The 23285-nt window shown below is 37.2% G+C and overlaps 1 protein-coding gene across 2 annotated transcripts; it reads left to right on the plus strand.

The window, feature by feature from the left end:
- Nucleotides 1-1115: 1115 nt before the first annotated feature.
- LOC121870120 lies at nt 1116-17596 on the plus strand. Of its 2 annotated transcripts, none has more exons than XM_042371892.1 (9): nt 1116-1244; nt 3555-3683; nt 4182-4956; nt 6560-6749; nt 7410-7519; nt 7982-8123; nt 8831-9002; nt 9521-9691; nt 13880-17596. In XM_042371892.1, the coding sequence occupies exons 1-9, from the start codon at nt 1215-1217 to the stop codon at nt 13883-13885; spliced, it is 1725 nt and encodes a 574-aa protein (XP_042227826.1). In that variant the 5' UTR covers nt 1116-1214; the 3' UTR covers nt 13886-17596. The 2 variants fall into 2 exon arrangements, with proteins under 2 accessions (XP_042227826.1, XP_042227825.1); XM_042371891.1 differs by lacking the exon at nt 13880-17596 and adding an exon at nt 10073-10366.
- Nucleotides 17597-23285: the final 5689 nt, after the last annotated feature.

Raw genomic sequence — 23285 nt, forward strand, 5'->3', positions numbered from 1 at the left:
TATAAAAGACCTGACCTCGTGGTGACCTCCCTCTTTCTACCTCCACCAACCAGCCAGCAACACCTCCTCCTCCACCTGCCTGGCGGTCCTCTCTCCCGCCGGCGAGCATGGCGACCCACAAGCTGGTCCTCCTCTGAGCACCCTCCCCAACCAGCTCTCTCTACATCACGCTTGTAACCACGCTGCCTTCCCAGCACCAAGCTGCATTGTACCTCCAATACAACATGTATACAGAGAGCACATTGTGAGTTTCCTTTCTCCATCCCATCCTGAGTGTGAACCAAATAACCTGTTCCCCACAAAGGCTCGCCCTCTTATCGACTGTGGTCTCATCCTCTTCTCCCTCAGGACTCACGGCACCGCCTCAATTCCACAACAACCCTTCTGGTATCCTTCTGCTGCTGTAACTGTAACACTACAGTACTGTACTCCTGTAACCCCGACCAAATCCTGATGGTATATACTGTATTATAATGTGAGTTATTATGTTTGCCTTCTGTCCTACCAACCTGAAAGAGAGACAGGATTACCGTCACTAATCTCTACAAGAGACAGAAGCTCTCTAACTAATGAGCTTGGAATTTGCTGGTGTTTTAAATGATATTTAAAAAGTTATTTATACACACATTGGTTAATATAAGTCTTTACTAATGTGTTTATGATAAACCCCCCAAAAAATTCACTACAGTACTTTGAAAAATAGCTTATCCGTTGTTTCCTGTGGGAGGGGATGGGAATTCGGTTCACTACACTGCACCGGGTCTGCTTTACTCAACTACAAGTATTCATGTAAACTGTATCACTACTAAGTAGATCAACGTAGGTTTTCTACATCTGTTATTTAATTCTCTCTATATTTCTTCCTTTCCTCAAAGGAAAGGAAATAAACTTTCAATAATATTTTTGAGCTATATTTGCTTGAAATGGGATCGACTGTTTCCTGTTGTTTGTATCTCTAAATCCGTAATGAACATGTTGAATTAACGTGAACTTGAATGACTATTCTTAAGGCTAATGATCTATCTTAGCAGTCTAGTTCAGTAAGGGGTTCGAGGGGTCGGTGTCGGGTGTCGGCGGGGTCGGTGTTGTCAACACTGATCGAGCCCGGACCCGAGGCCATCAGTGTGTACATTAGTTCCATGGCGTCTGCCTGCAAATTTGCTGCTCTTATGAAATTCCGTTTCCTGCCGTGTTACACTTAGTTCGGGACTCTGATGGAGTTCCCCGAGGACTTCACACATAAGGTAAGATGATGGTGGTGGTTCTGGTATAACAATATATGTGAGGGGGAGTGACCGTGGGTGTGGGTGTGACATCTATACACGTATTCCCAACCACGACACAACTCACACACACAGTCCAGCCCTCGAGTGTGTCCCGTGTCCAGTGATGTCACTGTGTTTTGAAGCTGTATGTTACATGTGTGTTAAGCTGTATGTTACATGTGTGTTAGGTGAATTAGTCTGGTATATCAGCGGTCGAGACACCGTATGATAAAGTGAAAGAATACCCATTTGAGGCCAAATGGATTTTTCCACTTTTCACTAAAATATAGTTAGTTATGTAAACACTGCCAATGGGGTTATCTTATTATATAGTGTAGTTGTCACTGTAGGTATAATTCACTAATATCATCCTACAAAGCATGGATCATCTGAGACGTGACCGATTGCTCCAGCAGCTCACGAGCCGATCAGCGGAGAAGAGGATAAAAGTAAAAAAAAAAGTTAAAGAAGACTAACCACCCAGGTTTTTTCACTTGCAAGGGTTAGGTTAGATTGGTATTTGGGTGGGTAATCTTAGGTGAAATAAACTGGGGAGCTATTTTTTAGGTGATCTCATTGCTGATATTCAGATAGTGATAAACAAGTTATTCAACCAAGGAATAATACAAGAAAGAAATTAAAAGCTCACTTCTTTTGGCATGTTTAAGTTGAACTACCACATTCGGGTTATTTATACTGTAATCACAATCAAATTCATAACTAGTGGCAAGAAACTCCATTCTGCTTACTGCTAGGAAAAATCTTAGTTTATCCCACTGGTTTTGGTGACATCTTTTATCAACAGGTTTATAATTACTAAATGGAAAATAGGTATGTTAGGACTGAGGAACAGGACTAATGACAATCTTAAGAATACAGAGATGAGTACCGTACAGTATTGTTCTGAAAAACAACCAAGCACGGAGAACTGAGCAAACCTGTACAGTGACCCCTCGGTTAACGAACTCAATCCGTTCCAGAAGGTCGTTCGTTAACCGAAACCATTGTTTCAATGGGTTTTTGGGTAATTGGTTCCAGCTCACCGAAAATTTCCTAAATTCAACAAAAATGGTAGAAAAGTTCGCTTACTTTGAGGTGTGTATGTAGAAGGCTCCTGGATGATGATGATGATGGGATTTAGAATGGGGGTGGAGGAGAAGGAAGAAGAAGGCATTGGGGTGGAAGAAGTCACCCCATGGTGCCATTTCACCCATAAAATTTTAGCTCTCTTGGTGTAATTCAAGATTATTTTCTTTAAATCAACACTGCACTGCATTATATATTGTCAATATGTAAAATATATTTCAAAATGACCAATAATTTGCTTGGAAACACAGAAAAAAAGCATTTAGTTGAAGAGAGTCTCAAGCAAGATGTTACCTCCAGTGAAAACAGAGAGAGACTAACGCCTGTTTGCTGTGTTAAGAGGCTGGGTGCTGCGCATTAAACTAGTCACTTTACCTTCAATTATGTTCAATAATTGTTAAAATGACTAAAAAATTGAATATTAAACTTTTAAAATTGTTAAATAGTATAAACTTCTTGATATTTACTAAAATAGTAAGGAATTTAAGCCCTAGAACCGATTAATGTATTGGCGGAATGATACTAAAGCTGGTTGCCCGGTCAGTGCAAGCGAAAACATGTTGAGGTCGGTTCGTAAGAAATTCGTTAACCGAATTGAAGATCCTTATGGAAGGCAGTTCGTTAACCAAAATTTCGTTAACCGAGGCGTTCGTTAAACGAGGGGTCACTGTACTGGACTGTATTGTACTGTACTAGGGAGTTCGGTGTTGCATGGAAGACATTGAAAGTCTTGTTCGTGTGGGGTGTGAGTATGACATGCATACCGTATTCCCAACCATGACATAACTCTTGGAATGGGCAGCTCACTTTGTGTGTGTGTGTGTGTGTGTTTTGTTATCTCAAGGTTTCATGCTTTGATATTTTGTGCTTAACCCTTTGCCATTTTTTTCTTGCTTTTAAATTTACCTCATAGTATGTATAACCTGCTAAATTGTGGTGAAAAAATCTGTCCAAGAAGATGAGCCATTGTGATGTATACTGTATTGTACTGTATTGTATTGGGAAGTGATAGATATGACTGATACTTGGTAATAAAAATGTTTCACTGTACACTATTATTATTAACCCATACAGTACTGTACAAGTAGTTTTAAGCTTAATGAATTTTAATAATGAAGTGTTTGACAGGATTGTTACTGAATATATTTCATGTGACCATAATATTTGCTGATTACAGGTATGACTTAATTCATTACCTTTCAGAATGATGCATGTTTTCACTGCACCGGCTTCTACGGGCCAAACTTTATTCAGCCCCTGTGTACCACCTGTCACTCCTTCCTCTACCCAGATGATCCCTCTAAACTACCCAGTGTTGGCCCATATCAAGAGGTAAGTGTGGTACCATGTAAAGATTTGCCAGTTGCCTTTAATGGAGAACACCAATGTAATTTATGGCTGAAAAAAAAAATCTTATTGCACATTACTTTGTTGATGATTGTTTTCTATGACAACAATTAAATTACAGAAGTTGTTTGTTGTGTTCAGACAAATGGTATAAGGGCACTATAAACTGTGGGTAATATATTCAGTTTTAATCCTTCCACCCAGTGATCTTACTTATCATTATCCTCAGTCTCAGGTGTTACGTGACATAAGATTGTTAGCTGATGTCACAAGTTGACTCATAAATGCTTTTAGAAAAACTTAAAACCTTAGAAATGGAAAAACAAAATACTGATAATACCGGTATGTAATAAAAGAACAAAAATACTGTAGCTACGAGGTTATAAATAGACAGTGATCAGGGGCCAAGAGTACGGGTGTAGCAGTTAATGTGGTGTAGGTCAAGTCTACTTTGTTCCATACAGTATCTTATTTTTTTTATAGAAAACTGATGATGGAGATTCGGGGAATGAAGAACCACGTGAACCTGGAGACTATTATCAGACGCAGGAACAAGTCCAGCAGCCACAGCAACAACAGCATTATCAGTTACATCATATAGAACAGCAGTTCCAGCAGCAGGCACAACAACAGGAGGGAAGTGTTGGGACAAATGTGTTAGTGAACAGCGAAACAGAAACTGACGACTATGATTTTGTGGAAGGTGCTGCTGCAGATAGCATGGATGTTGGCATTAGTGAATCACCTATAGCTTCTGCTGTTGAATTATCTGGTGCAGGGATATCAACCGGCATGTCTGGAACTACAGGAGGACAGCCGCTGGCCAGTATTGCTGGGACCTCCGGGACAGTCAGTGTTGGCATTTTAGGAAGTATGGTTGGTGGAGCTGCAGCAAGTGTGGGTGTTAATTCAAGTGCTGGTATGCTAGCCATGGGATCATCAGGTGGAGGATTACCTGGAGCTACTGGAGGACTACCTGGAGCTGGAGGAGGACTACCTGGAGCTGGAGGAGGACTACCTGGAGCTGGAGGAGGGTTATCTGGACCTGGAGGAGGATTATCAGGAAGAAATATTGCTGGTCAAGGAGGAGGTGGCGGTAGTCTTCGATTGCCAGATACAAGGAGACCTCTTGTTATGAACGCTGATGGAAGAATGGTTGCAGTACGGGAGACTCTTCAAGAGCAGATAATCAATCTAACTTGTCCTCGCCCTCCAGAAAACCTCGACCCAACCCTGATACATCGCATGCCTCCAGAAGGTTAGTTTGAGCTCCTTCAAAATTACATACTGTACTCCATAAGACGTATAGTATAAGTCAGCTGGTAAAAACATTGTTAGAAAATGTACTATATTATTTTTATGGTTAAACATGAGTTTGTATGAAGGTTATGCAACTAGTAATTAGTTATTAAGATGTAATTGCTTTACACTGAACCCTTGCTATTAGATAATGTACAGTGGTCCCTCGGTTAACGAGCGCCTTGGTTAACGATTTACCTTCCATAAGATTCTTAACTTCGGTTAACGAGCAATCCCTCGATTAACGATTTTTTTACGAGCCGACTTCAACATGTTTTCACTTGCATTTGGCGGTCCACCAGCTGTAGTATTAGTCCGCCAATACAGTAATCGGTTTTAGGGCTTTAATTCCTTACTATTTTAGTAAATATCAAGAAGTTTATACTATTCAATAATTTTAAAAGTTTAATATTAACTTTTTTAGTCATTTTAACAATTATTGAACATAATTGAAGGTAAAAAAACTAGTTTCTGGCGTGCCATCCAGCCTGTTAACACACCAGACAGGCGTTAGTCTCTCTCTGTTTTCACTGGAGGTAACATCTTGCTTGAGACTCTCTTCAACTAAACGCTTTTTTTCTGTGTTTCCAAGCAAATTATTGGTCATTTGAAATATATTTTACATATTGACAATATATAATGCAGTGCAGTGTTGATTTAAAGAAAATAATCTTGAAATACACCAAAAGAACTAAAATTTTATGGGTGAAATGGTGCCATGGGGTGACTTCTCTTCTAATGCCTTCTCTTCTTCCTTCTCCTCCACCCCCATTCTAATTCCCATCATCATCATCATCCAGGAGCCTTCTACATACACACCTCAAAGTAAGTGTACTTTTCTACCTTTTTTGTTGAATTTAGGCAATTTTCGGTGAGCTGGAACCAATTACCCAAAAACCCATTGAAACAATGGTTTCGGTTAACGAGTTTTCGGTTAACGAGCAACCTGCTGGAACGGATTGTGCTCGTTAACCGAGGGACCACTGTATTCACATTTTTATATTTTGAAATACGGAGATATCCCTGTTAGCAGGAATAATTGATGCAGAGCTTTTACTGGGATGAGAGATTTCCGGGTAACTAGATGATTCTCAAACCCGGAAAAATCCAACATCCCTGAAAATTATCAGGGTACTGGTAAATGTTTCTTGGAATTTTCCAGAAATTTGCATTATTTCATCCTCGGAATTTGCTCCCAGACCCTGGGGGGGGAAAAGGAATTTCTGGAAGTTTTCTTGGAATTTTCCAGAAAATCAAGCCTGATTTTCGACCTTGAAAAAATTCTGAACCAATTTCAGTTCCTGGTAGACGAGAGTTCCGGCTGACAGAGATATTACTGTTTGTTATAGATTTTTCTTGAAATATATTGATTTTATCTTAAGAAATAATGACTTAGAAGAAACAGAAGTTTATAGTGCATTTCTAATCATCTTTGTGCAAATGTGTGTTTTATTATGTATTCAGTATCCTTTAAGTGTGGGAAATGGTGGTTAAGTATTTTACAGTACACAAGAAGCACCACACAGAAGGGTCTGTTTTTGAGTGTAACATTCTTGCCACAGTTTGGGTGTTGGTGTTTGATCTTCTGGATGACATGACATTGTGGTCTGTGGGGCGTGTGTGTCGCCGTTGGCAGGAGCTAGTGAACCGCTATGTGTCTGATGATCAGTGGCAGAAGTATACACAGTGTAGATGGCCACTGTATACACCTCTCTTCAAGGATGTTCCCTGGCAGATGGTGTATACCAAGTTGTGAGTATTGATCTTGGTCTGTAGTTTGTATCTTGAGAACTTTATCTTTAAAACTAACATTATTACTCATTTATATACTGTACATAGAAATGTAGCTGATACACATAAAAATTTATAGGAAACAAAATAAGGTCTCACAAATACTGAACTAAAACTGCATTTTAGTACCAAAGGAAACAATCACACTAAGCTAGTGTTATGCAACATGCAAAATATAATTTGTTAAGATTCTGGTTTCCTACAACAAGTTTGTATCGGGGATCCATAAACATTTCTGAGTTCCATGCACAACTGCCCATTTGGAACTGTGTGGGTAGAGCATAGTACAGTATTGAGCCTCTGATATGCATAAAACCAAGCCTTTTTTTTGGGGGGGGGGATAGTTATTATTCTTGTATCATAAAGGTTGCTTCTTTAAGACACAGTGAGGAACTTTGTGTTTGGTATTGTACCTTATAGCAACTGCTATGGAATAATATCTTTATAATGATATATTGGATTTGTAATATCTGTAATGCAGTACCGGCCATGTTACCTCCTTGTGTAGCCAGCCACCGAAGGCTTGGTATACAGTCATGCCCATGGGACCCACTTTCACTTTTCAATACCAGTTGTAATGTATGGTGTAATACGTTAAAAACAAATATCTTTATGTTACAGGACAGAAAGTGCTCCCTGTCACATGTGTCTTCACCAGATGTCCCTTCTCACACCACCTCACAACAGTGAAAATTCATGGAGAAGAAATCGTCTGCGAAATGAACTTAGAAGTACTACTGTATTTTGATTTCTTATTTCGTTACTTGAAATTTTTAGTTCTTTGGCATCTGTCCAAAGGACTAAAGGCAGCAATTATTGTGGTACCCTTATAAGGAGAACTAGCATGTCAAAAACTGTTTCTGTACAGGCCGCTCTTACCAGGAATATGCATGATGTCCAAGTGGTAGTGTTAATAAATCTTGAGAGGTTATTAAATATTTTGTTAATATGGCTCACACTGTTGGATTATGTGAAGATTAGGCACCCCAACTTATTTCTCTTTCAGATTAACCATCCTAACTCAGCATACCTTACCCAATCCCCCAGGTAACATGAGGGTGTTTAATCTTCAGGTGAAATGAGCTAAAGTGTCTCATATTAACTTGATCCAATTTTCTTAATGCTGCTGTGAGTTGTATACTGAGTTCTTAGTACTGATGTACATTTACTAATAGATTGTGTTTGTTTTGCAGCACTTCGGTCGGACCCACCTGAAGGTATACAAGCGTCACCATTGGATAAGATGTCTCTGCACTGGCAGGCTTCAATACGTGGTCCTGGGGGTTCCCCATATGAGGGAGGGACATTTTTCTTGTATATCCAAATACCTCATAGGTACTGTATACAGTATAAGTTTTTGTCGTGCAGATGTTTCATGTATCACTTAATGTCTTTGTGACTCCCTAAAGATGTATAAACTCCATGCATTCTTCTTGTATCTTCAGTTCTTTGTCAAGTAGATTGTTTGTGATGGTTTATGCCTTGTAACCAATGTGTGTAAACCTAGGTAACAAGGGACAAAAAAATATAATGTTTCTTTAGTTCTATTGGCTGAAATTTGTAAGTATTTAGTGAGACCATTTTCTGAGATTTACAAAATTGGAGAAAAATCCAATTACTAATTTCTAGACTTACTTTTGAACCATGAGTCTGACCTACAGCAGAATTATTGCCTAAGTTTCTACTCATGATATTTGGTCTTCACGCCCTCTTTCGGTGATAGTCCCACTCAGTACGTCAACCGTATATTATTTAAGTACATCAGAGAAAATGTATTTTTCTTAGTACTAACTCCTTCACTGTGGGGACACCACTTTTAATATTTTATTTGGGTAGAGAGGGGACCCAATACATAAGTGGTTGGGTGTACTGTACCCTGAAGACTTCGTTTTACTTATTGTCATATTGTAACATTACATAAAAGGTATTTGGGTAACATCTAATTAGTTTTCTGTAGCTACCTGTTTTGATATTTTCATTGTGCATGATATTTTTATATTCTGTCATGGTTACAGTAAAATAATGGTAACATTCGTTTCCAGCTACCCACTGTGTCCACCCATTGTGCGCTTTATCACCAAGATCTTCCACCCTAATGTCTCCAGGCACGGAGACATTGGGATCGACTCCATACAGCACAACTGGTCTTTAGCTCTCACCATCTCCAAGGTCCTTATTTCAATACAGTCACTACTCACTGATCCATACACCAAGGTAAAAATATTGACATACTGTTTTATTATAAATATTTTTTATAAGAAAATTTCTTATTACTTGTTGCATTTTCAACCAAGGTTAAAAGATTATTGTTGTTATTGATTTTGAATCAATTTTGAATATATTTTTTATTCTATTTGTATTCTGTATTTTTATGTACATGGTACTAAATTTGGTTAATGTTTTTATGTTTAACAATATTTTGTGAAGATTGCTGGAACATTTTAAGGTGTTGGGCATGTGTTTTCATAAAATGCCTGTTCAGTGTATTCATTGGTGGTATTTTGAAGAAGGCTAGCTAGATGTTTTACACATTTAGGAATTGTTCACCAATATTTAGAGAGTGGGTTTCATGTAAAAATTGGGGTTATTTCAGATCAGGGTTTTGGCAGATGACTTTATTGTTGATCATGACCCAGTTAGATCTGGTCATCAAGTTTTAGGACTAAGCTAGATGAAATCCTTTGGTGCAGAAAACAATCAAATGTGCTCACTCACTTGATATTATATTACAGGTATGTATGGAACCTGAGATAGGGAGATTGTATGATACTGACAAAAAACAGTTTGAGTGTGTGGCCACATCTTGGACCTGGAAGCACGCCATGCATGATGCCCTCATCCCAGAGCCGGTCCAAACTCCCACCCTGAGGCGCAGTTTTGGAACATGTGGCACTTCATCTGGGGTAAGTAATTCAGACTTGTCAAATTAACACAAGCATATCTCCCTGTACTGTATTGGGTATTAAACCTGGCATTCATTACAACTTCTTATTTGTATGAGGCCAAGCTAAAACCTCAACATTAAGCATGCATTCATACTATTGTGTCCTTTGCTTTATTTACACATCCTCCAACCATTAGTTCGTAGGTATTGCACTCTATAATGGATGATGTAAATACAGGGTATATAAAAGATGTCTTTCATTATTGTCTCATGATAAAAGGGGTTTTGAGGAATAAGAGAGAATACAGTATTGAATAAAGTAAATCACAACAGTTAATGAATATAAGGAAATCCATTGACTTCAAATGTGGAATAACTCAAGATGTTACTAATATTACAGGTTAGCTCAGAAGATGGACCTTCAGCAAGTGGGGCAGGAGCAGATTCTGAGTCTGATCTCGTTTTCCTGACCTGACACTTGAGAGTAGAGTTTAGCACTGCTATCTGAGTCAGTTGCTACAACAGTAATATTTAGCCAAATTTGATTTATTTAATTTTCAAGCTGATGATCGTTGTAAATAGCCCCAGCATGATATAGACTTGTATAACTCAGAGCTCAGTGTTCAGTGTAACAGTCTGTACAAGTATGTGAGAAATAACATACAGGTTTCCCTTAATAAACAGATCATGAGAACTGAGTTTTTTTCTCATCTTTGTCATGCTGGAGGCAGACATTACTCTTTGTTGCATTGCTCAATTAGATTAGTATATACTTTGACCTTAATTATTTGGGGGAATTCTTACTGAGGAGAGGTCGCCCAAATTACTTGTTGGGAGAATATGGTGGAGAGAGTAAATTGTGGCTGGAGATGGTGTGTCGGATGAGACTTACATTAGGTGATGGATAAAGAAATACTGTAAATACAGGTGCCGGACCATTTAACAGCCAAGCTTGGGACCTGTGGTGAACCTGTTTCCTGGATTTGTCAGGTTTTTGGTCCTAAGCCTAATTCATTTCATTCTTGGTAACTTCAGTGTTGGGTAAATGAGAATAGGTTCAAATTCTTAGTTATTCTGTATTTTGCATATGCCAACAATGAACAAAAAAAGTATTAAAAATTATACAAAATGATACTTAGCACATCATAAAATACAAAAGCTCCAAAAAAAAAAAGTTCCTTCTGCTTTCAAGCATTCTCTGGGCAACACCGAGGCCGAGCCAGCCACTCAGCTGACTGTGAGAGAGATGTGTGTGGCTACTGCATGCCACTTGAAATGATATCACACAGCTGTTGACACAAGGCAGGAACAACGAGAAAATAGTTATTTTGAGCTTAGCTTAAATTTAGCTTGAAGAGGATAAGGTAAACTTACAGCAGAGGTACACATGTTTAAGCTGAAATAAAGCTAACTGGTAAAGTCACCAGATGTGCTGTTGACAAACCGCTCACTACCTGCATACACACGTTCAACTCCCACACAGAAGAAAAACCCTTGCTCTTCATATTTCTTATTTTTGTTTTATATTTTCTTTATTTTCAAGTCACATAAGAGTATTGTAAGGATTTTTCTACAACTTTTATAGTTTCTTTACATATAACACTGACAACTTGTGTAGCCACCCCTCGGCTGACCGGTGATGTGTGTTCTATTATTACTTAAAATGGTTACTCTACATGATATTAGATGCTCTTCACACTATTCATGCATCATTTTTGGGTACTGAGTGGTTAGGCAGTAAGTAGACTCACAAACCACTTGTAAAAATACTGGTGAGAGAGAATGAGAAGAATCACCACAATGACAAATAAAGACTATCGCGATGCATTATTGTTGGAGCAAAAAATTTGTTCTTTTGGATGTTCCATTATTAGGTGGACTTCCTGCCAGCATTTTAGACATGTTAATAGATGATAATGATCATAAATTAGGGTAAATAACCACACAAAGTAGAGAGATTTAAGTACGGTACACACAAATGTCAGCTGTTTAAAGCTGATGACACTGTGGCATTACCAATAGGAAAACAATGTGGCCAGCCAAACCCATTAGTTTCCAAACTAACCAGGTTAAAAACAACCGATTTTCTGGTAAATCCAGTTCCCTGGAAGCTGGATAAATGGTCTGGTACCTATAGTATGGTGGAGTTATGAGGTTAGTAGACTCAATATTAGTTGAATAAAGAAGTGGAAGGAGCCATTATTGGGGTGGAGTGAGGTTCTGGAAAGGCCCACCATTGGTGAAGAGGACTACTGTTGGTGAAAAGGGCCTCTATTGGTGAACAGGGCTACTGTTGGCAGAAGGGGCCACTGTTGGTGGGAGTCAGTTGTGGAGAGGGCCACTGGTGGTGGAGAGGTCCACTTGGGAAGTACTAGTAAATGGTGCAGTACTGTACATGGAAGATGATAGAACATCCTCAGTGAAATATATACTACAGATGCAATAAAGGAAAAAATTTAATTCTGAAGGACAGGGTGGGATGGTCTACGATCACCTACACCTGAGAATATACTGTAGGATGAATTTATTTGTTGTAGAATTTGATAGATACAATTTTTTATCATTATATTATTGTTAGTTCTTTGTACTTCCCACCCATGAGATACAGGTTCAGTTTCATGACTAAACAGGGTTGATGGGGTATTACTGTATTATACTACGATGTGCAATGGGTTGGCTACCCTGGGCTGAAGTTATCCTTCTAGCCTTTGGGTTGCCTTCTCACAAATTAGCTGCATTAAGCCATTCTTGAAAAAAGCTGTTGGATTAGTAAAGGTTGAGTATGGGACTTGAGTTAATACTGCTAAAAATTTGAGGTATTATGTGATGTGTTGGTCAGCATTGTGATTGAGAAATGGTGCTTAACTCACTGTTGTGTGTTTGTGAGATGAGGTTTTGTAATAAGAGATTTGAATAGTAGCATCCAAGAATTTGAGATAGGGATTGTTAATAAGGAGAATGGGTGAATAGTAACAGTTGCCTGAATGTAAAGGAAATATTACAAAATTGACCGTTATGGCTTAAAAGATACAATAGTGACCAGAAAATTTATGAATGATATGATAAGAGAGATTAAGGGTAACACTGTATAGGACATAGTGAGAAATATTATATGTATTTAAGAAGAGGAACCCACAGATATGTTTTGAGGTCATGTGTCTGGTAAGGGAAGGTAGATGGAGTTTATTAAGTATTTGATGGGATTTATACAGATTTTTATCAAATTTTATTTGTTTTAATATGGTATAGTCAGCCATTTGTATTTTTATATATCAGTGATATAAGTTAGGACACCAAGATTTCATTTGTATTTTTATAAGCAAGTTTTTGAAGTTTTGGGTATTATAATTATTGTTAACTTCTACACCTTTCATCCTTTTTGAAAATCCAGGGCATTGTAATGTGTGAGTGCGTGAGAGAATAAACACCCAAATGATTGCAGAACCATCGAAAGTGAAAACAGGTCCCCTAGGCATGACTGCTCGTTGGGACAGAACCATTAAAACATATCAGCTATTGCTTAGAATATTTTAACTAGTTGTGTAACCTGCTAATGAAAGCCAACTCAGTTCAGTATACAGTATTCCATTTGACTGGTTTAAAAAAAATAAGTGGCTGTCTTTAGGACTGTTTTGGTACTGTTTAGTGATTTATTCAAGTTGAGTCTTTAAGTTGAAGGCAGCAGAGTGTAAGGAGCACAAATCCCTTTTTTTGTTACTTCAGAGCCACAGGACCTTATAACAGTGCTCTTTGATTTTTACCCAGTCAGTCATGCAGGAAATCATATATTTGATGTAATGACTTCAAAACTGATGACTTTCAATGACTTAGTACAGTACAGTAGTACAGTACTACACAAGTTCTGAGTTTTAGACTGCAAGAACAGCCTTGTATGCTATCCAACATTTCATTGAGTTCAAGCAACTACTGTTTTCATTTATAACCTGTGTTTATGGGCACAACTTAATTGGCAACTAATGATCCAGCATAAAATTTTCATTGTGCATTTGGAATGTGTTTGAGTTGCTACAAAAATCATAAGATTTGAAGTTTCCTCCAGGGAGAAATGTATTGATGAACCTTACAGTCAGCACATTGGTTGCATAGTCATCATGTGCTTAATTTTTTCCAAGTTTCATTTAAAATAGTAGACTAGTGTAAACTAGCTATATGGAATTAGCATTGTTCATTTTTTTCTGTTTTGCAGTCATGAGAGGAGTGTCAGACTCGTGTCACCCTACATTTAGTTTCATCTGGTGGACAAACTTTAAGATACCAGAGAACATGTAAAAACAAGCAGAAAATGGTCTTAAAGTGCTTTCTTCTTGTCGTCTTTTGTCTGGCCCATAGAATGTAGTAAGTTGACCATGGAGTTATGTTCATATTAAAGCTAGTACTCGGCTGTCATCATTAAGTGGATGAGCAAAAGGTGTTGTTATGCCATTTCATGTTATTCAGACATTACAATATTAACACAGTAAAGTCCCATTGTATACAAAAAGAGATCCGGACCAAAGCACTATTCAGAATATTGTAGTGAAATTATCTGTGAAATGAAGTTTGTCAATTGTAATCAACAGAATACTTCTCTTTTGACAAGAAGCTTCCTTATACTATGTCTGCCCTTTAAGACACTCTACAGAGTATTCAAAAGATACATTAGTTTCTATAAGGTTATAAAACTGCTTCACTTCACTGCTCTGTCCATAACTAAGCGAAAATCTCATTTAACTTTGGAAACTTGAACTTTATTCTATGGTATTTGTTTCTGGGACTTCCTCACTGCCTCAATGACTCCAAGGTGGTGTAAATCACCTGTTTATGCTCTGGAGTAGGTAATGCTGGAGACCATTGAACTTACTGTATTTTGGATACCATAGTTAAAATAGGGATGCAGTTAATGAACACAAACTAAACATGTTTATCGAGTATATTAAGACTCTTTGTTTCCATCATGCATAGCAGCTAATTGTGGAGCAACTCAATGCCAAGTTTAGCTGTTTTGTAATTTAATTCTTTCCATTTTAAAAAACTGTACAGTACCAGTATTGTGTAACCAGTCTTGCATTTGGAAAAAAGAGATTTTCATTAGGTTGCATATGTGTGATAATGGGATTTTACTGTACAGTACTGTATATTGCTTGGAATTTATTCTGCTTATCCATTTAAATTTACAAAAACTTTGATGGAACATTTTGCAACTGTTAAGATGCATTCTTGTTGGTGAAATTTATGAAAATGTTTCCTGTGGTCACTAATCTCAGGGATGTGCAAACTACAAAATCCTATGAACATGTCAACACTTTTTTGGATCAATGCACAAGATATAAAATGGTGTACGTAAGTGCGCATAAAAGCCTTTCATTAATTCATACTTTTATGCAAAACATCATTATTCAGAGGCAACAACCACACAATAATACAGGAATTCAAGGAAGTTTGATACTAAAAATTAGCAATTCAAAAAGCTCTTCATAAAACTGTTGATAATTCACAGAGCAAAATGACACAGACCAGACAACAGATTATATTCTGGTGAATTTGTACCTATTGGTTAAAATGAATTTACAGCTCTGAAAATATAATCTGGTCATGAATATGAAAAGATATTTGACGGATTCCATTAATTTAAGCTTCAGGCATGTAGAAACAGAAGGTGACTCTAGACAACTGTGCAATACTTGCAATCAGTCACGTGTAACTCACAAAGTAAATACCATAGAACATTATTTAACTCACGTTCATGGAACATAAGACGACGACACCAAGAGCGCTCGGTCAAGATCACGTGCAGGATGAATGTAACCAAGAGTGAACACAACCTCTGTTTCCTGTACTTTTCATCCTTGTACTCTTCCTGCTATAACATATAAGCCACTCAACATCAAACTCTCCTGTTATTTGCATCGTTTAACAGTCAACCTTCATATTCACAGACAATATTATGTTGTGCTTAAATCACATCTTGAAATACTATACTGTATGTAAGGTATTTAAAAATTTTTGGAGAATTTCAATATCAGCGGCTAAACTGATATTAAAAAGCTCTCGTGCCTTTCATGTCAAATACTATAACTTAACTTACTCACAAGAATATTCTCAGAAAATTTAGTTTGTATTTTGCATAATTAGAGTGATTGCACACCCCTGGGTTTATTTTTGGCCATATGATGATGATGATGATAAAATTAATGTTTACAGATGAACACAAACCTGATAAACATTTGGACTAAAGGAGTACTTTGATTTACGAGAGGGATACATTCCTGAAAACTTTTCATAAATTGAGGGTTTTTTTTGTAAATCGAAGCCATTTTTCACATGAAGAAAAAATGTCCCCAAACGTAAAAATACAAATTAAAAAAAAAAAATTGTGGGAAACAATACTTCTAAGCATATGTATTAATGTTAATAAGATTAATAAAACAGTATAATGCGTACAGTATCAAGTTTATTTAATATGTTTTAGAATAGTGATATTCCGTTAGCTGGAATAATTAGTGCAGATGTCTTCCGAGGATGAGGGTTTTCCGGGTAATAGGACGACTCTCAAACCTGGAAAAAATCCCATATCCTTGGAATTTTTCTGGGTACTGAGAAATGTTTCTTGGAATTTTCCAGAATGACGTATTAATTTATCCTCGGAATTTGCTCCTAAACCCGGAAAAAAATATTGATGAGAGTTTCCAGAAGATTTCTCTGAATTTTCCAGAAAATGTGCATGATCTTCAACCTCAAAATTTGTTCCCAGACGTGAAAAATAAATCTTTGGAGAGATTTTCCGGAATTTTCAGAAAATACTCCTGATTTTCAACCTCAGAAACTAGTTCACAGACCTGGAATTGAGAGATATTGGAGAGTTCTGCTTAATGGAGGTGCAGTATTGTATTGTATTACTGTACACTCACCAAAAACTTCTCCAATGCTATAGGCACAATGCAATCTGAAAAATGAACTAAGAATCTGAAACCATTCCGAGATGACAAGCCCCATTCTGCTCATTTTCACACCCATCGTGCCCAGGTGTTGGAGAAGTTTTGGTTGAGAGTATACAGTATTCTACTTATGGAAACTAGGTGGTCGGTGTTGGGTCTAAAAAACATTCAGAGCAATTGATGGAACATTTATGGCTATTATCAAGATTATTGGGTATGACCTGACAATTAAATTCCTCTTGTTGTATGTGGCCTGAGTTAAGGTCACTGTCATGTTCTTGTTGGTATGCATATGACAGATTCATCAATTTCTTCCTCCATATCAACATACCATAATTGAAGTACAGTAATCAGTTATAAATTTGTCTCTCTTATTTGGTGGTTGGTTAGCCATACTGTAATTTTAGATCAATACAGTATACAGTATCACCTTCATATGACATATTATCTGTAGATGTGTACTGTATATAAGCACAGTAATGTTGCTACACTAGCCTGCACTACAGTACTGTACACTTTTTACTGTCTGTGTTCAGCAAGGGGATGCCCTCAGATGCCTGTGTCAGCAACTCAGCAGTTTCCAATATTAAAAAAAAATATGGTACTGTAAAAGTTTTTCGTAAAAGTGGGGTTTTCGTTCGTACAGTGAAGTGCTGGAAGAAAAAATTGTATTATAGTATTAGCGAATTTTCGTAAATCGAAGCTCTCTTGTACAGTACTAATATCACACTTAAAAGAAATTTCCAATAATATTTTTTGCCATGAGTCATATCCACACTGGTTGAAAAATCTCAAAGATAATTATCATGTGTAAAATTTTCTTTCAGGTAAAATGTACCATGTATTTTATTTAACCATTATATTTTTAGTACAAATTATTTTGTATTCTTTTTAATATGTACAGTCTCGTTCAAGATTCTCCGAACACTGCTGGAGACAGCTGGCAACTCAAGGCCGTTTGTTTACTAAAGTACGAAGTAAAAATTATGAATAAATGTAAAAGTGATCGGTGATTGATTACTTAGTTCCCCGTTGCTTAATTTAATGGTTGGGCTTTGTTGTTTCGTATTATATTATACTATGTACTACAGTAAACAATTGGCCTTGAGTTGCCAGCTGTCTCCAGCAGTGTTCGAAGAATCTTGAATGAGACTGTACAATAGTTGTATGTATCTATTCTAGGTTTAAAGTTCAGCGGTATTGGTTGCTGAGGGACACTGCTTGTGAAGGGATCATAGTGCAAATCTAAAACTCATTTGCCAGGTAGTGGATATCTAATTCTTATTTTTCTTTTTGATTGTAATGGACTTCCAACTTTATGTTTCTTTTAACTTTTGACTAACTTACTAAGTTACTTCCACCTAACTTGATTTACCGTCTCAACATGGGGTAAACTAACTGGAAGAGCATTACGTTTCGTGATGGAAGGCTCCCTTTGTGATCAGCATTGTGATTTTATTTAGCAGTGTTTACAAATTGTTCACATAGCATAGCAGAGTTTGTTTATAATTTTTTCTAAAGGATATCCCTCTAAGAAACACTACAGTACTCTAATAATGTTTAATTTACTTTTTGAACAATACTGTAATTAAGTGTTAAATCTACTCATCCACAGTGACCTTAAAACTTTCTTCACATATTAATAGTCTACTGTATTTTATGACATATAAGAGACACCCATTTTAGCAAGGAGTATTTAGGAAAAAACTTTTGTGTGTATTTTCCTCCTTTAGCCATAGTTTTCTTAAAACAATATATACAGTACCAGTAAATGTCAGGAATAAATAAAAATACTACCAATAAATAAGTTACAAAAAAAAAATACTGTATTGCCAAACCAGTAAATGAAAGTTTAACACAGTCGCCATTTTTATGTACTGTACATCTGTACTCCCTGTTCACCATAGTAATGGCGTCGCTACCTCCGCCGATTCCCTAGCAACGATCCCCCCACCACCAACCGCCCAGCCGTCCTCCCGCTCCCCCACTAAGCCAGCTAACTCGTGTACAAAGAAATGTATATTCCTTTTATGTGTTTGACCTTAGGACAATAACTTCTTTTAATTTTTTCGCAATATGTATGTAGGATGTTGTGTACATGTATATCAGTAAAAATAAATGAAGATACTGTAGTTACGAATACTGTATCTACCCAAAAATACGAGTTGAAAAACAACAGCTTGGCCCAGTATCCTGGTGGTTACAATGCCACCAGCGATGTTAACAGATCTAAATGTGAAAAGAAAGTTATCTGCAAATCTTCATTTGTATCAGATATTTGAAGATTGAAAAATAAATGTTGCAGGTATGGCATTAATAATTTTTAGTTAAAAAATGGTTACTGCTTAGCTACCTTTGAAGAGTTGGGTGTCTGCCGTACGGACATTAATCGTTGCAGTTTATCGTCATCAGTACAGTACAGAGTAGTTATAGATCGACATTTTATATTTACAATAATTATTTTTTAATAATTTCAAAATAATAATAAAGATTAAATAAGCAATAACATATTTTTAATTCTGAAGTTGGGATATGTAGAATTGAGCCTACTGGAGACAGCAACTTCACATATAGGACGCAGGCTGATTTTTTTTGCCTTTTTTAGACAAAAAAGTGCGTCTTATATGCCGTAAAATAGAGTATTAGTTGCTAAATACGTTATAGCTTCCTGATTCATGGTGTTGTAAGAGATGTATTACCAGTTTATTAAGTGATATAATATTAAGTCTTGGCAACACCAATCAGTCTTTTAAGATGGCAAACATTCATTTGTAACTTCTTAACCCCTTCAGTGTTGTGTATTTACTGTAATTTTATTAATACTCTCCATTTTGAAACAACCTTAATGGTTTAAAAAAGGAAAATTATAAATACAGTATTTGGCTGACATATAGGCACTAAACCTCATTGTATCGAAGGATTTTTAAAGTTCAAGAGCAATAGAAACAGATATCCCTTGCCTATAATGTATTCAGCTGTTCAAAACTGACTCCTGAACATTTGTCTGGGCACAATTTCTCAGGATATAAACCTTCAAGACTAGTGAACTGTATTGTAAGGTGTAAATCTCATGTTGGCCACCAAGCTGCAATATCCTTAGCACAGTAGACAATATCCTGCCAGGGGTGAAGCACTACTGAAGGGGTTAATGAGAATGATTTTGCTAGGTAGGTGTTAATACTTCTTATCAGGGACTAGACAATAGAAACATTGCAATTTATCAACTTGAAATGGAATTTTTTTAGACAATAATGTTACTGTATATGTTTTATGGATCCTTACTGAATGTTAAATGATCTTATGTGTATGATTTAGGTAATAGGCAGTGTTTAACACCATACATAATGCTCCAATACAATATATGCCATGTTGAGCTAAGTATCAAGTCTGCCACTTTGGTGTTCTGATGTTACAGCAACAGAAGTAATGCAAGTTGCTTCAGCCATTTTACTCCCTCCCTTTCCCTTTCCTTCTTTCCCTCCCTCTCTCTCTCCTTCCCTCCCTCTCCCTTTCCTTCCTTCCCTCCCTCTTTCCTTCCACCCCTCCTTCTCCCCCCTCCCTCCTTCCCCTCCCTCCACAAGTAATGTTCACAGAAATTATCTTTATAGGTGTTGTCAAGATTATTATGAACACATTAAATAAACTCTGCTGCCTTTCCTGTGGAACCTGTTATTAATATTTGTACATATTATATTATCTGTATATTCATTTGGCATAATAAAAACATTACTAAACTATATGCTGGTTTATTTGTTCTTTATTTATTCATAGCTTCCCTAATACAATACAGTACAGTGACATCTCCAGTAGCCGGAACAATTGATGCAGAGCACTTCCAAGATCGAGAGATTTCCAGGTAACGAGATGACTCTCTCAAAGCCAGACCCCCCATCCCCGGAATTTTCCGGGTACTGGAAAAATTTTCTCGTAATTTTCCAGAAAATGTGCCCCATGGGAAATTGCTCCCAAAGCCAGATTTTTCTGGAAAATTGCAGCTTTAGGAATGATTTTCCATGAAAATTTCAATTCCGGCTTTCGTAGAGTTCCGGGTTTGAGAGATTCTGGCTAACGGAGATATTACTGATACTGTAATGTATACAATTGTCTACATGCCTTTATATATTATGTCTACCTGTTAAGGATACATGGTGCTGCAAAATGGGTCAACACATAATGCTCATGATACTCTACAGTACATTACACTTTCTCATCCTTCTCATGGTTGAAAGAATAACAGCTAAATTCCTTTCTACTTATCATGATGAGTTGTGTTTTATGGTAAATAGTATAGGTAGTTCAACAAGTGACAGATTCCTTCATTAGAATGCTCCCTAGCAGAATTTACCTTTTCTATAATTGATATTCCTTAAATTTCCTGATTTTTTCCATCTGAGAAAGTTCCACAAAGCATCTAAATTTCCTGAGATTCAGAAAAATTCCCAAGAACTTGAAACACTGGGTTGAGGATCTTTGGATCAGTTGCCAGTTGCTCCAGATATTATCACAGTCTGTTAATATATCAATGTTTCACCATTTTATTGAATCAATAAGTCTAGCCTCCTCTATCTGTAATCTATACTATATAATGTTTCTTTCTCCCTGACGTGCCAGTTTCCATAATTCCTCTCCCTATCATCTTTGTGGTCCTTCATTTTGAAGTATATCAGTACGTACAGTACAGTAACTTTCCGTGATTAGGTGGTAAAATGTGGTCGAGTGTTTCATGATGTCACTGATATGATACTAGACTTTCCATCAATATTTCAAGAATAACTAATACAAGTACATATGTAAATGCCACCTTGATGTCCCAAAATAATGTCTGACTATTCAACTAAATGGTACAAATACCGACCCAATTCATACAGTATGACATTCTATTAAAGTATTCTCTTCAATGACCCTTTCTAGTTGGAACACGACTGAAAAATGTGGGGAGCAATCAAGATAAAGATAGATCATATTTCACTAAATGATGATACATTATTGTACTGTACTTGTTGCAGCCTTCTTAGCATTGACTACAAGATGGGGTAAGTTGAGGTTCTAGGTACGTGAAGGCTCTCCCACAACTCACTCACTTTGTTCAATAATTCCCTCTGAAGTGTGTGCTTTTATATCAGTAATTTAAAATCACAACATAACATTGCTGTTTTACACTAATACAGTACAGACATCCCCCAGGATACGGAAACTTTGGTTGCAGAAATTTGCGTTTATGGAATTAGAAATTATGACCAATAAATTCAGGATACGTCCAAAAAATTAACCCTTATGGAATTGGGGTAAATTTTTAAGTTTTTTAAACATGATAATTGCAATATAGAACAAAAAATTGCACCAAAATTATTATTTTTTTATGTGGATTCTTGGTGGTTGAATATGGTGGAGGACGGTGCACATACCCACACTAACAGTGTCGCTCAGTTTGATATCATTCCTCAGTTTGTTCAGTTTTGCATCTGTGTTCAGGAACGTATTACTGTACTGTGTACCCTTATTCAAGATGATGAGTAGAAAGAGGCCATCAAGTTCAAGTAAAAGCAGTGGTGCTAAAAGATCTCGTAAAGGAATTATGTTGGACATTAAACTTGATGTTTTAAGAAGGTAACTCACAGTACCTTTGATCACACCACTTCACCTCACCACCTCACGCAGCACTCAACATCATTTCTTGTCAGGGGTGAATTCAGGAATATCAAAAGGGGGGGGGGACCAAGAAATTGTGGATGGGGGAACATGGCGAGTACAGCAAGCCCACCCAGTTGGGGGGTTTTGGGAGGCTGTGTAAGCCCTCTCAGAAATTTTTTTGAAATCTGACCAATATCATGGGCATTTTGAGGACATTTAGAGGCTATTTTAAAGCCATGTACACTTGATATTAGGAGATATTCTGAAGTCAATAGTAAATACTCTTTACTATACAAAAATGCCTGAGTACAATACTGCATTAAAGAAAAAGTATTGCAATTTTCTGGTGAAAAGGGGGGTCCAGACCCCCAGGACCCCCCTGGATCCACCCTTGCTGGTGAGTTAAATTCAAGTGTTATGTGAATTTATTGTCAAGGTACACCATGAAGTAATCAATGTGTATTTTCATTTATATGTGTGCTTGCATTACGTATTTTTGTCGACAATATTTCCTTGGGAACTCATCTCCAATTAAATAATGGCAGTCAATGGGAAAATTGGTCCCGGGTTACGGAATTCCACGATACGGAAACATTTTCAAGGACACATCCCTTCCGTAACCCAAGGGGATGCCTGTATTACATATTTTAACGTTAAGCAGCACCAGTTTATTATTCTTGTCAGTCACAAACTAAAAAGACAAGAAAACCGTGATCAATGTAGCATGAGGAAATGTAAATACATAGTTGCCATTTTTCTGCAGACACTGTATCTCTCTGCTATCATATCCAGCCAGTCTCCTCAGAGTGATGTATACCTCCCTTCATATCCCTGGTGGTTTCATGCCAGTGACTTTCTCCATAATACTTTTTACTTTTATCCTCTTCACCACTGATCAGCTCATTAGCCGCTTGGGCGATGGATCACATATCTGTTAAGCACTTTTGGCAAGTACCGGGCATGCACTGGCTCCTGAATGTATCTGAACCTGCTCCAGTGTTGGTCGGTCTTGAAACAGCTCACACTCGGTGCCGTCACAACACAATC

This window comes from Homarus americanus, unplaced genomic scaffold (genome assembly GCF_018991925.1).
Source record: "Homarus americanus isolate GMGI-L3 unplaced genomic scaffold, GMGI_Hamer_2.0 scaffold25129, whole genome shotgun sequence".
NCBI lineage: Eukaryota > Metazoa > Arthropoda > Malacostraca > Decapoda > Nephropidae > Homarus > Homarus americanus.